We start from the raw sequence: 12,913 nt of genomic DNA, 5'->3' as shown, positions 1-12,913 counted from the left end.
TAAGATTAACATTACCACTACTTAACTACTACAGATAAAACAACCAGCACTGCTGTATAAAACAATACACTGCATTTAACTGAAATTTTACTTGAAATGGCATGTAGTATAGGATGAGATGTGCCAGCACAGGAGCCCCGATTCACTGACCTTGCATAGGTTGCCAGGCTTGCCAAATACCTGTGAATGTTTGACCAGCAAACACCAAACCTGCTGTTTTGATTATCTGGTGGCCTCGTTTTCTGCAGTGAGGATCTCTGCCACCAGTTCACACCCTACTCCAGTCCTCCCCAAAAAACTTGATGTCCAGCCAACAAGAATTTCCTCTTCCCAAACGTGACACCATTGCATAACATAGCTTAGCCTGATGCCCCAGCAGCCTTGCACAGCAGTGCTGATGCATGCCACCTCCACGAGAAAAGACCAAATTCTCTCCTCTTTTTTCACAGAAAACATCAAACATACACAAAAACACTCTATCAAAGCTCAGCCTCTCCCCCAAAGATGCAACTTTTGAAACAGCTTCTCATTTCAGAGTGTCCAGCGCCTGGACAGTCGCCCACATCTGAGCCTGCACATCGTCATGCCCATTGCAGTAGATCCTTGACACCCTAAGAATGCCATCCAGGGCCAGGCTGAGATCCCTATATCTGCTGTACACTGAGGCACCACCATTTTGTGTAGCACACCTCTTGCATATTGGAAGTTAGAACAGTTTGTCCTTGCTGAATGCCCCTAGAGAAACAAAAACATGAAACGAAAAGATACAACGCTGAACGGGTGCCATGAGATGCAAACAGCTGAGTCAGAACCTGGTGTCTTTTTATCTGGTTTTCTTTTTTTTTTTTCTTTTTCTTTTTTTTTGTTTTTTTAGGGTTTGGTGTTTTTTTTTTTTTTTTTTTTTTTTTTTTTTTTTTTTTTTTTTTGTTTTTTCCTTTCCCTATTCTTTTTTAATTCCCTGAAAGAGATTGGCAACGAGGGTATGGTCAGAGCTGATGTTGTCAGAGGAGCCTTCCTGTCTCTGAAGATCACCAGAGCACTCTCCCAAAGAAACTTGCACCTTCCCTGGGAATTTACTGCTTCACAGCAAAAATTCGGAAAGCTTTTCCATCTGAAGGATTCTTCAAGCTGGAGACAAAGAAATAAAAGACAAAAAAATAAAAAGACATGTGGTGAACCAAATGCATACCAGGGTGTGACAGACCTACAGACAACTCTCAGATTCTTTAGGTGCACTCCTGCTGATGTGGTCCTATCAGGGGCAGGAGAAAGAGAAAGGATGAAAAGAAGAGGCACAAATCCATCAAGTTCACCTTTGGTTTACATTTTCAATCCAAATCTCAAGTGCTATACACCGACAAAAGAAGCTGGGAAGGAACAGCCTCTTGCAAAGTTCTAGCTTTTCTCCAAGGATCACTGTGCTCCCCCTCATGCAGAGATTCAGGCTTAAAGAGGAACATGTTTTCCTAAAAAACAGTTGTCAAATAGGCTGGCAGGTTCCCAAAGCCTGTCTGGCCCAGGTCCTGGTGCTGGCAATGAGAGCAGCCAGATTAGCTGATGTTAAATGACAATAAATACGGATATTAGTTTTCAGTCTGCAGGGGTATGGATATTAATTTTCAATCTGCAGAGTTGTCCCAAGCAACCTTGAGCTTCTGAGGGTGGCTATTTGGATGGGAGCAAGGAGTTTTTTAGGTTCTCAGACCTGACTTCTTCAGTGTTACTGGGATATAAAAACCTTAGGAAAAAGGCAAAATTTCATATTCCTGTAAAATAAACATCCCAGCAAGGGTAAAGACCCACTAAATCTTCAAAGCAGCCTTTTCCCATACCTGTCTGGGAAGGTATCTTTATGAAAGGCAATTTCCAGTGTCCTAGAGAGTAAGCTTTTCACCTTGATCTTTGAAAAGCTATTTCACTGCCTGGGGGATCTCACTACATGAAAGTGCTCCCTTACTGCTGAGTGTAAATAACACTTCCCAAATCTTCATGCTCATCCCCACTGTGAGAAGGTCTTTGGTTTCCCTCACCTCCTAGATCAGCACCAGGTGCTCATATTGCATGTCACTGCTAGCAGTAGAGTTTATTCTTAGCTAGGGTACAGTTTGCCATCCAAGTACATGTTTGCTAGTGTAAAAGGTAAGTGAAAGCAAGAGAGAGAGAGAGAGAAATAAAAAGAGGAGGTGTGTCATACAAATCCAATCTACTGAACTGCAAATCACAGAACTCTGAAATGCTGACCCTGAGAGATTTATACTGAGGAAATCCACATTTAATGCCTATAACTTCCTTGTCCTGGTCTTTTTTTTTTTTTTTTTTTTTTTATGGCTGGGATATTGATTATTAGAATATAAACAGCAAACTTGTTGGGATTTTTTATGGTAACTATAAAAGAAGAAAGTACACAGAGCAGACAGAGCCCTGTTAGTAGTGACCAAAATAAAAAAAACCCTAAGAGTGTGAAATTCTGTGGTTAGAAAGAGAGCTCTGAGAAATCAGTACCATCAACCTATTATCTGAAAAAAACACATCAGGGACTGAAAATGAAGCTTCAAATTAGAAAGGGCTGAATGAGCTGAGGCTTGATCATTACAATCAGCTGGAGGTACAGGATTTTGGAAGTGCTGATTTGCAATTGTTCACTGAAGCCAGAATAGTTGGTCCCCCAAAACATTACCCCCCAAAAAAATTACAAGAGTGGCAAATCTTTAACAATAACTGTTTGATCACCTCTCAGGAGGTTCATTTACTCATGCTTGTTTCAAAAAGAATAGAGGAAATCAGTGAATGAACAAGTAATGAATGCATCCCACAGCTCAAAACTGAATGGAGATTCCAGTTATAAGGCTGAAAGCATGATCCAGGCTGAAAGTTACAGAAATATTCCTGGTTATCTATTATTGTGTGAAACACACACTGAAATGTAATCACAGGATTATTGAGGCTGGAAAAGACCTCTGAGATCATCAAGTCCAGCCGATGACCTAACACTACCACATCAGCTAAACCATGCCACCCAGTGCCACATCCAATCCTTCTTTAAAGACCTGCAGTGATGATGACTCCACCACCTCCTTGGGCAGTCCATCCCAGTGTCTAATCAGCCTTTCTGTGAGGAAGTGCTTCCTGATATCCAACCTAAACCTCCCCTGGTGCAGCTTCGTCCCATGCCCTCTTGTCCTGTCACTAGTTGCCTAGAAGCAGAGCCCGACCCCCCCACACCTGACTACCACTTCCTTTAGGTAGCTGTAGAGAGTGATAAGGTCCCCTCCAAGTCTGCCCTTCTCCAGGCTGAACACCCCCAGCCTTTCCTCTTATGACTTTCCCTCCAAGACCTCACCAGTCTCGTTGCTCTTCTCTGGTACAAGAAGAAAATAAGGCTTAACAAGGCTTAGGATCATTAGGGGACTTGAGCATCTCCCCTGTGAAGAGAGACTGAGATCCCTGGGGCTGTTTAGTCTTGAGAAGAGAAGACTTGAGAGGGGATCTGATCAATGTCTATAAATATCTGAGGGGTGGGTGTCAAGTGGAGGGGGCCAGGCTCTTTTCAGTGATGCAGAATAATAAGAAACAAAGGGTTCAAGCGTGAACATAGAAGATTTCACCTCAACATGAGGAGAAACTTCTTTACAGTGAGGGTGACAGAGCACTGGAACAGGCTGCCCAGGGGGGCTGTGGAGTCTCCTTCTCTGGAGACTTTCCAAACCCACCTGAAAGCATTCCTGTGTGGACTACCCTAAGTGACCTGGGTTTGGCAGGGGGGTTGGACCTGATGATCTCTTGAGGTACCTTCCAACCTCTAATGTACTGTGATATTTCCTACCTTTCACACCAATCTGAAAGCAGCTCCTCACTTGTGGAAGGGAAGAGCAGGCCAACAGGCTCCATTTGTTTGGGTCTCACAATTCACAGTGACACTGTTAAAGCCACCTATTTCCAACCCACCAGCCTTTCTAGCTCAGACCTGCTGACTTTGACATGCAGCTGAGCACACAGTCCAGAAGAAGAAGGAAGAAGAAAGGAGAGGGAGAGGGAGAGGGAGAGGGAGAGGGAGAGGGAGAGGGAGAGGGAGAGGGAGAGGGAGAGGGAGAGGGAGAGGGAGAGGGAGAGGGAGAGGGAGAGGGAGAGGAAGAAGGAAGAGGGAGAGGAAGAGGAAGAGGAAGAGGAAGAGGAAGAGGAAGAGGAAGAGGAAGAGGAAGAGGAAGAGGAAGAGGAAGAGGAAGAGGAAGAGGAAGAGGAAGAGGAAGAGGAAGAGGAAGAGGAAGAGCAAGAAGGAAGAGGAAGAATCCCACCTCTCAGACTGGACTCCATTCTTTAAGGATCCAACATAACTTTTCTTCTTTTCTACAGGCATCACGTCCACAAACCCTCCACTTTCATCCGGAATGACTCCTGCATGCACTGCTGTTTTGCAGATGCTGGAGCTCTGAAGAAAAATATATTTTTAATTACTTTTACTTACAAACTGCCTATAGAATCATAGAATCAACCAGGTGGGAAGAGACCTCCAAAGATCATCCAGTCCAACCGATCACCCAACCCTAAGCAATCAACCAGACCACGGCACTAAGTGCCTCATCCAGGTTTCTCTTCTCTCCAGCTTCTCCAGTTATGGTGACTCCACCACCTCCCCGGGCAGCACATTCCAATGGGCAATCACTCACTCTGTGAAGAACTTCTTCCTAATACCCAGTCTATACCTCCCCTGGCACAACTTGAGACTGTGTCCTCTGTTCTGCTGCTGGTTGCCTGGGAGAAGAGACCAACCCCCACCTGGCTACAACCTCCCTTCAGGTAGTTGTAGACAGCAATGAGGTCACCCCTGAGCCTCCTCTTCTCCAGGCTAAACAGTCCCAGCTCCCTCAGCCTCTCCTCATAGGGTTTGGGTTCCAGGCCCCTCACCAGATTTGTTGCCCTTCTCTGGACACGTTCCAGTACCTCAACATCTCTCTTGAACTGAGGAGCCCAGAACTGGACACAGTATCATAGAATGCTCAGAGTTGGAAGGAAGGTCCAACTCAAAATTCCAGTTCCCCTGCAGTCAACAGGGACATCTTCAAGCAGGTTGCTCAGAGCCCCAAACAACCTGACCTGACATGATTCCAGGGATGGGGCATCTACCACCTCTCTGGACAATCTGGACCAGTGTCTTACCACCCTCAGTGTAAAAAAACCTTCTTCCTTCTATCTCATTGCTGTCTACAACTACCTGAAGGGAGGTTGTAGCCAGGAGGGGGTTGGTCTCTTCTCCCAGGCAACCAGCAGCAGAACAAGAGGACACAGTCTCAAGTTGTGCCAGGGGAGGTCTCCTCACCTCGAGGTGAGAAGAAGGTTCTTCACAGAGAGAGCTGTTAGCTGTTGGAATGTGCTGCCCAGGGAGGTGGTGGAGTCACCATCCCTGGAGGTGTTCAAGAGGGGATTGGACATGGCACTTGGTGACATGGTTTAGTGGTCATGTGGTCCTGGGTGACAGGTTGGACTTTGATGATCCTTGAGGTCTTTTCCAACCTTATTGATTCTGTGATTCTATCTAGTCTAAATCTCTCTCTTTTAGTTTAAAACCATCACCCTTGTGATTTCTCAACAGGCCCTGCTAAACTGTGTGCCCCCATATTTCTCATAGTCCCCTTCAAATACTGAAAGGCTACAAGAAGGTCACCCCAGAGCCTTCTCTTCTTCAGACAATTGCAGTGGTTCATTGAAATCAGCAAAAGTGACCCAAAATAAACTAAAAAGGGAAAAAAAAAAGTACAAGGGTCTACATATTACAATACTTGGGGATTTACAATTTCCATAAGCATCAAACAGGGAATAAAAATAATAATAGAAAGAAAAAAGAGAGAGAGAGAATAGTTATGAAATAATTCTCTAATTCTATCCCTCTTATGGACACACCAGGGATAAAAGATGTCATTGACCCAAATCTTGTAGGTTCCTCATAAGCCCCAGGTGTTAGAAGATCCTCCACCACCACCACCACAGAGGACAAGCAGCCTTTCCACCACACCCATTTGTGGTGGAGCTGTGCCTGGGAGATTATCCAGGGCCAAAGCTGAACCAAGGACAACTTTTCAGCCAGTGCTTCTTGGGTCTGCACCAAAGAACCACTGTGGTGAAGCTCTTTGCTAGTGACCAAACACCTCAGCAAAGTTTATTCACCTAGTTGCTTGAAAAGCAGATGCTTTACCTGAGCTAAGGGGAATGACCACCAATTATCCTTCTCTCTAGGAAAAATGGAAAGACTGCACCCATTGAGTGGGGTAGGTTTTGGACAAGCATTGCCCCACAGGACAACAGCAAGTATGGAGGGAGACTAACACTTCTGAAAAGAATAAAGTTTTTGCACATCACACCATTAGCCTGCTCTCCAAGATGTGCAGAGTCAGAAGAGCTGGAGGAACACAAAACACTACCATGTGCAGAGTCAGAAGAGATGGAGGAACACAAAACACTACCAACTGATGACTAAGCTCCCAAAGCATCCAGAAAAAAGAAAAAAAAAAAAAAGCAAAAGCAGAGGTGGCTTAGGGATAGTATAAACTTGGCCATCAACTCTCTAGAAGATTTACATAGAACAAGCTGGCATAACAAAAAGCAAAAACCAGCTTTGCAGAGGGAACTACAGCAGGTGAAAATCCCAACCCCGCAAACTCCCTGATCTCTAAAATTCCAAGGACCACAAAGCCAGTGCCAAGGGCTGACGTCCCTGCTGCGTACGTACAACACAGATTGTGCAGTTTCGTTCCTGCAGCCATATATGGAAGGTTTGCCTTGTCCCCTATATATTTATCACTTTGGATGGCCTATCTCTTGGCAGCTCTCCGAGTTTTGAGTGCCAATTTGGTATTTTGCTTCTATATATGGTTAAGGCAGCAAGGGAAGGCTGTGTTTGGAAGATATGCTGTGAATTCACCCCAGTATGCAGTGGGAAATCTGTAACTCCCAAACCGGCTCATAAAATTTAACTGTCCTCAACCAATTTGCAGAACTCTCCACTGGGAGACATCCTAAACAATGTTCTTTTCAAGGCATTCCTGTTTCTGGTCCAGGACTTGCTGTTCTGCTCCTTACTCAAAGCTTTGTCCAACAGGCTTTTTATTGCCTTACCCCAGACCTCCTCTTATCACTCTGTTGAGTTACTGCTCTCTTCTATCCCAGCCAGGGATTTGTTTTGAGGAACTGATTGCAGAGCTTTTGGAAGATGACACATTGCAAGAATAAAGCCTTCCTCTCAATGCAGGATAACTACAACAGTTGTAGTGACAATACAGCAGCTTTTCACGGTGTAGCCCCTTGGGATACTCTGACAGCATTTCCTGACCAAGTGGACTCTGAGGCATGCACCATAAAATGACAAAACTTTTTGCAGTGGGCTATTAGCAACAGCCTCTGACTGTGAGTTTAATCACCTGTAATTTTCCCATTAATGTGACTGGATTAATCATTAAGTTTATATCTCCAGAGGGCTGAGCCACCCAACTTGGTTTGCTCTGGTGATAAAAGCCTGCCTCGTTATCTAGCTGATCTCTCCTCCTTCAATTGCCACACAACTGTGGACTAAAAAATCCTTATCTCAAGTGCAGAGAACAGTTTTTTCTCCTGTCTTGATGGGGTTCCTGAGGAAGGATGGGGAAGGGTTTCCCTGGCAGTCTTATGTCACACAAGGAGCCAGGCAGAGTGAGAAATGACAGTGTCTTCTGAAACTCAAAAGCTCTTTCACTGTCTTGATAATGCCCCTGGGTGTTCCCACAGGTCCAGCATAGAATCATAGCATCATTCCAGCTGGAAAAGACCTTTAAGGTCCTCAAGTCCAAACATCGACTCAGCACCACCATGGCCAGTAAATCATGTCCCCAGGCCAGTAAATCTTGTCCCCAGGCCAGTAAATCATGTCTACACATTTTTTTCACTCCTGCAGGAATGGTGACTCTACCACCTCCCTGTCCATCTTGTTGCTTGCCTAAAGCATCAGCAATAACTGGTCCTGTTCAATAGCAAGAGCTGGGTTTTCTTTCCAAGGCACAACCATGTGTCCATGTTTTCATTCCCCCCCTTCCCCCTTTGTTTACATGGCAGTATCAAGAGCTATGCTAGGACATGTCACCAGGGAAAAGAAGCCACCAGTTCTCTGTTCCCCAGCCAGCAGCTTCTCACTACTAATTTGGACACTGGGAGGATGCTGGATCTGTTTCACACGTGCTTTTTCAATCTGCAAACCCTCCATGACAGCAGTAGGTCTGTTCTCAGTGAAAATTAATACCATTCAGTGGAAAGATCTAAGATTTGAGCATCAACACTTTCCATAGCATTGTGTCTAGCATTTTGTTTATTTACCCCAAAATTGTAAGGCTCCTTTATGTCCCAGTTCCATAGTTTTACTAATTTCACCAGGAACAATTTCCTGTGTTGCTTATGAAAGCAAGGGTTGCCAATACCTCTTTGTACTTTAACCCAGCAGATAATCTTATAAATGCACAATCCAAGGCAATGTAATAACACTGGGGGGGGGGGGGGGGGGGGAGGGAAGTGCAATCAAAGTATATTTAAAGTGGGTAAAAGCCCCTGAACACTAACCAAGGTAGTGACTCTTATGGCTTCTCAATAAAAAAATCAGAATTAACCCCCTAAAACTGGCAATTTTTCATGTCACAGCTTTGCTCTACATGCCAAAACAAACTTTCCTGTGTCTTCCTGGGATCATGCAAATGTGAGCACTATTTTGGGCCAACAGCACTGTGAATCAGGTCATTACACAGACTAGCCACGTGGGGTTTTTTGTTTTTTTTTTTTTTTTTTTTGTCTCAGCTTGGACTATCATCTCCTTACTGCCTGAGCACTGAGTAAATCAATGTCTTGGAGAAGGTGTTAAAAGACCAGAGGGCACTTTGCAGGGAGTGCAGAGTGGAAATGGGGCAAAATGCTTCCTTTTTTTTTAGAGAACTTATTTAAGAAGAGAGAGTTGGAGCACAAGTGCCCCCCAGGCCATGAAGGGGCCACTCTAGACATGAAGCCAAAGTGCTCTCTAGAAGCTTGTCTCTCTCTAGCACTTGTCTCATCCAGATTGATTATTCCTCATGCCAAGGGCTCAGGTTAATTCACAGCATCCCCTCCTGGAGAGCATCCTACACAGCTAGGCTCCCAGGGTAAAGCCTTTGCCCAAGTTCTCCTTGCACAGCAGGCACATTTCTCTTGTCAGCTTTCCAGGCTGAGAAAGAGTGTGACCAGCAGGACCAGGGCAGGGATCACCACCCTGTCCTCAGCACTGGGGAGGCTTTGGTCCCTCACTCCCAGAAGGACATTGAGGTGATGGTGTCCAGACAAAGGCAAGAAAGCTGGTGAGGGGTCTGGAGAACAGGTCTGGTGAGGAGCAGCTGAGAGAACTGGGTTTGTCTAGTCTGGAGAAAAGGAGCCTGAGGGGAGACATCCTCCATCTCTACAACTCCCTGAAAGGAGATTGGAGCCTGGTGGGGGTTGGTATCTTCTCCCAAGTAACAAGTGATAGGACAAGAGGAAATGGCCTTAAGTTGCACCAGAGGGGATTTAGGTTGGACAGGAAGAACAATTTCTTCACCAAAAGGGATGTCAAGTGCTGGACCAGATTGCCTAGGGACTTCCCATCCCTGGAGGGGCTTCAAAGTTGTGTAGATGTGGTGCTAAGGGACACGGTTTAGTGGTGACCTGGCACTGCTGGGTTAATGGTTGGATTCAGTGATCTTACAGGTCTCTTGCAACCAAAATGATTCCATGATTCAATAATTTCTCAGCATCAATACCTCTCCCTTTGCAGCATGTTTCACAGCCATCTTAAATTCCATTTTTCCCAGCTGGTTCCACCTGCTTTGCTCCTCAGCTTACACTCTCATAGAAACCTCAAAACTTTAATTACACCCTATTAGTGCAGTAGTCCAGAAAAAGGTTAACTAAAGCCTGTGGAAGTGGCCACATGTTTTTTTTTTTTTCTCTTTTTATTTTTCCCCCAAATCCCAGTCCTTGCCCCCCTATTTATGAAACAATACCCAGGGGGTACAGCAGGAAATGGAGCTTGGGATTCTAATCCATTTGCGTCAGTACAAGTCAGGAAACAATGCCAGCCTGGGATGCTGCTCCTCACCTAATACTCTTGTAATCACAGGAGTAATCTGAGGGAGTTCTGTCCTCAGTAAAAGAGAGAAAACTATTTCCCATTTCCTGCAGGTCAGAGCGTGCACAGGGGCAGGCACAGCGGTGGGCTGGCAGCTGCTTGCTGAACTTGCATGTGAGCTGGTCTAGGCTAACCTGTTTGTGCAGCTCTACCCCCCAGAAAAATCAGTCTCAAGGGAAATAAAAATAAAATAATAATAATTTAAAAAAAAACAAACAGTGTTGTTTGGGGTTTTTTTATAATTGTTTTCCAAATTGCTTGCTCCCAATCACCATATGATTTTTCTCAGGAGTCTGCAAGGCTCGATGGTGGCCCCAAGCTGGAGGTTAACAGTCTGCCAAGCTGCTTCCCCCAGACCTTCCAAAAGTTCTTATAGCCTAGGCACCAGCCAGGGAGCTGGCATGCCTGAAATACAACCTCCAATGGGGGAAAAGAGGAAAAAAAAGAGAATAGCAAAAAGGGGAAAAAATGCAAGAAAAAATACAAGAAAAAAAAGAGGGAGGTGGGGGATGGAAAGAGAGGAGGAAAAAAAGGGGAGGAGGGGGAAGAAAGGGGAGGGGGAAAAGAGGAAAGAATAGGTACCTACAAATGGAAAAAACATTGAAACTTGGATTTTTAGAGGCTTAATATGAAGAAGTTTCCAAAAAGTGGCTCCTTGTTTAGTTTTAACATCAAGGCTCTGCTCATCTCCACAAACAGAGTTTAGAAAAGACAAACTAACAAAGCCAACTCACATGCTTGCTTCACACTGCTTGGTGCTGTCCTAACTACTCACAACCCCCCAGAAAGAGGTGAGGGATGAGAAGGTCTATTTTTGCCAACCACATACTGTGATAGTATGTATAAAAAAGCCCTTTGATGCTCATCTGACCCTCGACTTTGATCCCGAAACACTTTGCAAAGGCAGGGAAGTGCTCCCAGCCTTTCCCAGCACACCCCTAAGGCACAGAGCAGGTAAGTGACCTACCCAAGTTCATAAGAACAGATCCGTGCTGGAGAGTGGATGAGCTCCCCAAGCCCACTGATCCCTATCTATCCTCACAGCCTTTGGTGCTACTTCTTCCCCCCGTCCCCACATTGGTCATGGAGTACCTGCCCTAAACCACAGGGTGCAAACACCAGGACACACAGGGTGATCAGGGAGAGCAGCATACTCACATCTGCATAAACGTTTGTGCCAAACACTGGTGCCCAGTAGGATGGCTCATCCTTGCAGTGGGCTGGGCAATAAATCCTAGAAAACAATGCATTCATCTTTATTCTCTATGTCAAGGCTCAACAGGAAAGCAAGCTGCATTCTTGGGAGATTTCGAGTGCCTGCATCTGGTCTGCAGGTGGCAACAGTGAATTTCATTACTTGCTCCCCTCAGATGACATTTGGTGGTTACTGCAGAGCTGCAAATAGAGGGATTTAGACCAGTAAATTGGCCTTTTATGACATTTTCAAAGGGGACTATCTATACTGCTGCACAAGGCTGGGTGTGTCATTATTTGCACAGGTTTGTGCCCCACACCTGCACAGAGCAGCTCTCTAGAACAAACTTCTTCCACGTTTTAAGGTGGAAAGGAACACCACACCCAAACACCAGCAGGTGCAGGAGAATAAAAACAGAGTGCATAGTTGCAGCTCATATCTAGGGGGGTGATGAAACCTGATCTGGGTGTTACTGAAGCAGTCCAAAATCTTCTGTCTCTGCTACATTAGGTACTATTCAGTTTTCATACAGTGCTCACATTAGGCTGAGGCTTTCATACAAGGATGGCTCATCTTCCATCACTTTGCTGTCAGCTAGTTGTGACACTGAAGCTCTGAAGCTTGTGTTTGGACCTGACCATGGTCCATCACCCAGAGATGCTGCTGGAAATGGTCCATTATCACCTTTTTTCTGTACCACCTTCTTAGATCTATGAATTTTCTATCACAATGCTATGAAAAACACAGTGGCAGCAGGAAACACGTTATTCCCAACCCTGTCCTCCAGTTCATCTGGTAAAACACTCTCCAGTTCTGCCTAATCCTCAGATCTGGGGACCTCAGCATCTTCCATCCTCAGAGCAGAGCAGGTTTAAGCAGAACATAAGTGGGTTTGTGTTACCTTGGGCAATGGGTCGCTGGCTTTTTGAACTGGCACAGCTCAGCTACTGTAGTATAACAATCCAGCGTCTGTGCTGCAAAAATAAATATGGAAAGGCAAGTTACTGGACCTAATATCTCAGGCAGCTGCAGAAAACACAAGTCAGAGTCACACAAGGCACCTGGTGAGACCCATGTCCAGCTGAGAGTGAGAGCTGCTCACTCTTTCAGTGGTAGGCTCCCAGGAGAGGGCTGATCAGCTCTCCAGTAGAAATTCTGTTACTGTAAGGTCATAACATGGCTTTTAAAATGCCACAGCTTTCAAAAGAGACAAGCAGCTGATCCCCAAGACAGTGTGCTTTTGCTCCAGCTCCAGATGTGGAGTCCAAATGACCTGACCAATACAGTTTTGCCTGAAAGTGATTCAAGCAGATCCAATGAAAAGGATGTTTATATGTGGGAGAGGGAATTATTCAAAGGCACTGAGGAAGTGGCAATTGTTTGAACTCCACAGTATTTGTTTATATGCTTAGCATAAATATGGTGACTCATTCTCACCTATTATGTGTTTCATGGCACTACTGCACCATTATATCAGGTGCTATTCTCTTCAGTTTTTATGCAGTGCTCACACTGGACTGAGGCTTTCATACAAGGATGGCTCATCTTCCATCAATTTACTATCAGCAAGTTGTGAC

The 12,913-nt window shown here is 45.1% G+C and overlaps 1 protein-coding gene across 1 annotated transcript in view; it reads right to left on the bottom strand.

The window, feature by feature from the left end:
- Positions 1-997: 997 nt before the first annotated feature.
- The window catches only part of CRISPLD2 (cysteine rich secretory protein LCCL domain containing 2), a 29,344-nt gene continuing 17,428 nt past the window's right edge, over positions 998-12,913 (bottom strand). The window contains exons 11-14 of the mRNA XM_054389618.1: positions 12,238-12,310; positions 11,300-11,375; positions 4,293-4,426; positions 998-1,128 (exon numbers count right to left, since the gene is read on the bottom strand). Of these exons, the coding sequence (XP_054245593.1) occupies positions 1,074-1,128; positions 4,293-4,426; positions 11,300-11,375; positions 12,238-12,310 (338 nt within the window). The 3' untranslated portion in view covers positions 998-1,073. The remainder of the gene's footprint in view (positions 1,129-4,292; positions 4,427-11,299; positions 11,376-12,237; positions 12,311-12,913) is intronic.

Source organism: Indicator indicator, chromosome 19 (assembly GCF_027791375.1).
Source record: "Indicator indicator isolate 239-I01 chromosome 19, UM_Iind_1.1, whole genome shotgun sequence".
Classification (NCBI taxonomy): domain Eukaryota; kingdom Metazoa; phylum Chordata; class Aves; order Piciformes; family Indicatoridae; genus Indicator; species Indicator indicator.
This window is presented reverse-complemented; position numbering and strand designations above follow the sequence as displayed.